Here is a 4,030-nt window from a genome sequence, read left to right on the forward strand (position 1 = left end):
AAAGGGAAACGAGTGGGTGTAATTTTGGAAAAATTTGTTTCGTCGTAAAATTGTGAATTTTTGAATTTAAATTTGGTTTGAAATTCCATCGGTTCTTCCGATTAGAAGGAAACGAGTGGGTGAAATTTTGGAAAAATTTGTTTCGTTGTAAAATCGTGAATTTCTGAATTTAAATTTGGTTTGAAATTCGATTGATTCTTCCGATGAAAGGGAAACGAGTGGGTGTAATTTTGGAAAAATTTGTTTCGTTGTAAAATCGTGAATTTCTGAATTTAAATTTGGTTTGAAATTCGATTGATTCTTCCGATGAAAGGGAAACGAGTGGGTGTAATTTTGGAAAAATTTGTTTCGTTGTAAAATCGTGAATTTCTGAATTTAAATTTGGTATCTGTACTTTATTCTGTGTTTCATTGCGTTTGGTAATTAGAGGTGTGCGAGAACTCGAGAATTTCAGGTCGAGATGGAAATTTTTTCCTTGAGATCGAGGTGAGATCTTTATAGCACGTTTTTAATCGAGAATGTTGGAAATCTCGAAGGTGCTCGAGAGTTCAGAAGATTATGAAGATTTTTAAAATGTATTTGATTTGCGTGATATGAGGATCACTGTGATGTAATTTAATTATTTGAAAGGAAATGTTACTTTTGAAATAGGGTAGCGTGAATAGAGTATCACGAATTATTATTTAATATAATTAATATATTATTTGATTTAAAATATCGTTATTATTAACTAAATTATTAATTATCTATTATCGACAAATATAGAAAAATCAGAAAAATGTTATACTTGTCTATCATTTATTTCATGCATTATTTTCTATTAATTTCTATTATATGTAATTTTAATTGAATTGATAATACAATTATGCTTAACGCTATTATTAATTACTATCAAGGAACGTACAGAAAAATTAATTTTTCTTTCATACATAAATTTGAAATTAGATATTAGGCTTATTTATCATTTATTTTTGCTCTATATTATATGTATAATTTTACCGTTTTATGGCTCGAAATTTTCAAAAAACACGATGTTTTTAAAATTTTAGGACACTTTCACGAATCCGGAAATTTTCTGAACCTCGTTCTTTGAAATGAGAAATTTTTTCAATTCAAACACACTTCCAGTAATAATGAATTTTATAAATCTCTGTTATATAGTTTACGCAATCATTCCTACATTTTATTTCAAAAAATTGTAATATTGTTAACTGTTCAAATTCGTTTGGGAAATTTTAAAAATCTGTCTCCTGAACTATCATCAATAGCACATAGAGTTAAATTCCATTATTTACATTATTTTTTTATTATTATTTACATTATATTATTTTTTATGTATTATTGTTTACACTATTTTTTATATTATTACCTTATTTTCTATGTTATTTATATCTCCCCTTCGTTTTTATTTTTATTTTTGTTTTATATTGTTATCTATTCGACCGAATATATCTTATTATATACAAAAACCTTTCCTGTATATTTAAGAAATAGTTAAATAGATAAATAAAATTATTTGCAAATTGTTACAATTTATTTAACACTAGATTTGCTGGAAGGGTCAAAATTACTTATTCCGATTTTTATTTTTACACTCTCTTTAGACAAAATCAAATATTTAATTAATTGATATCATTAATTAAAACTCATATTCAAATATACGACTACCCTTGACAAAAAGTTTCAACCAAACGTAATAATTCGAAATTATCAAAAATTACTATAATTCTCCAGATGTGTAGTGCAATAATGTAAATATAAAACGCCTACATATATTAAATTAGTCTAGTATAAATTAAAAAGGGAAAAGGAAATTTATTTTTTCGTTTATTATCGAGTAGAAAATATTGACAAAAATCATTACATCTCATTGTTACTAAAATTCATATTCAAATATACGCACTACCCTTGACAAAAAGTTTCAACCAAACGTAATAATTCGCAATTATAAAAAATTACTATAATTCCCCAGATATAAAATGCAATAATATAAATATAAAATTCACATATATATATATTAAATCACTCTAGTATAAATTAAAAAGGAAAAAGAAAATTTAATTTGTCGTTTATTATCGAGTAGAAAATATTGACAAAAATCATTACATCTCATTGTTAGTAAAATTCATATTCAAATATACGCACTACCCTTTACAAAAAGTTTCAACCAAACGTAATAATTCGCAATTATAAAAAATTACTATAATTCCCTAGATATAAAATGCAATAATATAAATATAGAATGCACATATATATATTAAATCAGTCTAGTATAAATTAAAAAGGAAAAAGAAAATTTAATTTTTCGTTTATTATACAGGAGATATTGACAAAATATTGACAAAAATCATTGCATATTATTGTTAGTATTACCGGTCGGTAATTCTAATGTTAAATCGTAAATAAAACTTGCCATCTTTGCCATCTTAACCATACTTGGCTACGTATTCGTGGAGAATTTTCTCACAAAAACCCGCCCATTGTTTCAGGATATGGATCTAATCGAAGTTTTATGGAAGCAAGATGTGGACCTCGGGTTCACGCTGGTGGAACCGACCACGGCAACGAAAAAGGCGTCCACGTTGGAAAAGGGGACCGATGAGATCGATGAGATCGAGAAACTGAAAGCTCTAGAAGCGATCAATGGCAGCAACGAAAAGGTTCGTAATATAGCTTCCACCTTCCTCGTTCCATTTTCAACCGACCCGTTCGATCTTTGACAACCATTTCGTATCGCAAATTAACTTCGATACCTGCGACGCTTTCACCCGTTTACAGACCGCAATTAGCAATTAATGACTTATTGTTTATCGAGTTTCGTGTACTTTCACGCTACGGAGAACGAAATCTTTTTCTCTCGTGTGCCATTCAAATTCCTCGATAGATCGCTTCGACGTTTCAGCCTTTCCGTTTTTTCTACCGTCTTCGCCATTTATACCGATAGAAAGTCATCTGCATCTTCGTCTGCCGGTACCATTTCGTGGGAACACGTGCCATCAGCGTGTACCATCGTTGGGTGGGTACAATTTGAGACGAAATGATAAATAGGGACATAATTTAAATAATCAAACATGAATAACGTGCGAGAAATTTAGGAATTTAATTTTTCTAATTTTCTTGAAAACAGGATTTAAACAATATTGCCTCTTTTTGATTTTATATTCGAAGAATATTATTATTTACAACAAAATGACAGTCGCTTTGTTTCGTTTTGCTTTAAATGTTAAATAAAATTAAATTAATAAATTAAATTAAATTAAATGTTAAATAAAATTGAATATGTGTCGCTAATGACCTTGTTGTCGATGCGACGTTAAGCCTTCAATTTAAAAAAAATAAAAAAATAAAAATTGAATACTGGATATAGTATTAGGTGTGTTGGAATTAAATGACACAATTTTGAAAATATATCAAATAACTTTCATCAAAAATCACGTAATTTTTTCCAAATTATTAACACTAAACCACCGTTTTCCGCATTCAATGTTATCGTCTTAACCACACTCGTCATCCTTCATTTCCATATTTCGGTTGTCATTGTAACGTATTCCTTTCTCGCGTAAGCAGGTAAAACTTATGGGATAAAAAGAATTTGCGGATAATTTTTCCCATATTATTAACATTAACACTTTGCGGTCGACAGACTTCGACAGAGCAAATTTAGCGTTTCGCAGTTACTTTTCTGTACAGTATTTAGTCGATATATGGACATTAAAACGCACAGAATTTGTCGAAATTGATTTGTGTTTAATACTACTTCTAATACGTAAATATACAAAATTTTTTATTTCTCTAATTTCCTGTAGTTTTCTGTATTTTTCGACGAATGTCCCAGCTGCGGAGACGTCGACCGCGAAGTTAAACCGCGACCTAAATCATCTTTTAAAACTTTCATTAAAAATTCCGCATTCCACGTTATCGCCTTAACCATGCACTCGTCTTCGCGATTTTTCTTCCAATATATAATTATTTAACACTAGGTTTACAGACGCTATCTGCATACCTATTTCTAAGGACACCTGTCAAATTG

At 29.1% G+C, this 4,030-nt stretch overlaps 1 protein-coding gene across 1 annotated transcript in view; it reads left to right on the forward strand.

Moving 5' to 3' along the window:
* cnc (NFE2 like bZIP transcription factor cap-n-collar) overlaps positions 1 to 4,030 on the forward strand; it is a 257,189-nt gene that overhangs the window by 88,497 nt on the left and 164,662 nt on the right. Inside the window, exon 2 of the mRNA XM_017900412.1 lies at positions 2,490 to 2,660. Within this exon, the coding sequence (XP_017755901.1) occupies positions 2,490 to 2,660 (171 nt within the window). The remainder of the gene's footprint in view (positions 1 to 2,489; positions 2,661 to 4,030) is intronic.

Source organism: Eufriesea mexicana, unplaced genomic scaffold (genome assembly GCF_001483705.2).
Source record: "Eufriesea mexicana isolate 0111107269 unplaced genomic scaffold, ASM148370v2 scaffold1178, whole genome shotgun sequence".
Classification (NCBI taxonomy): domain Eukaryota; kingdom Metazoa; phylum Arthropoda; class Insecta; order Hymenoptera; family Apidae; genus Eufriesea; species Eufriesea mexicana.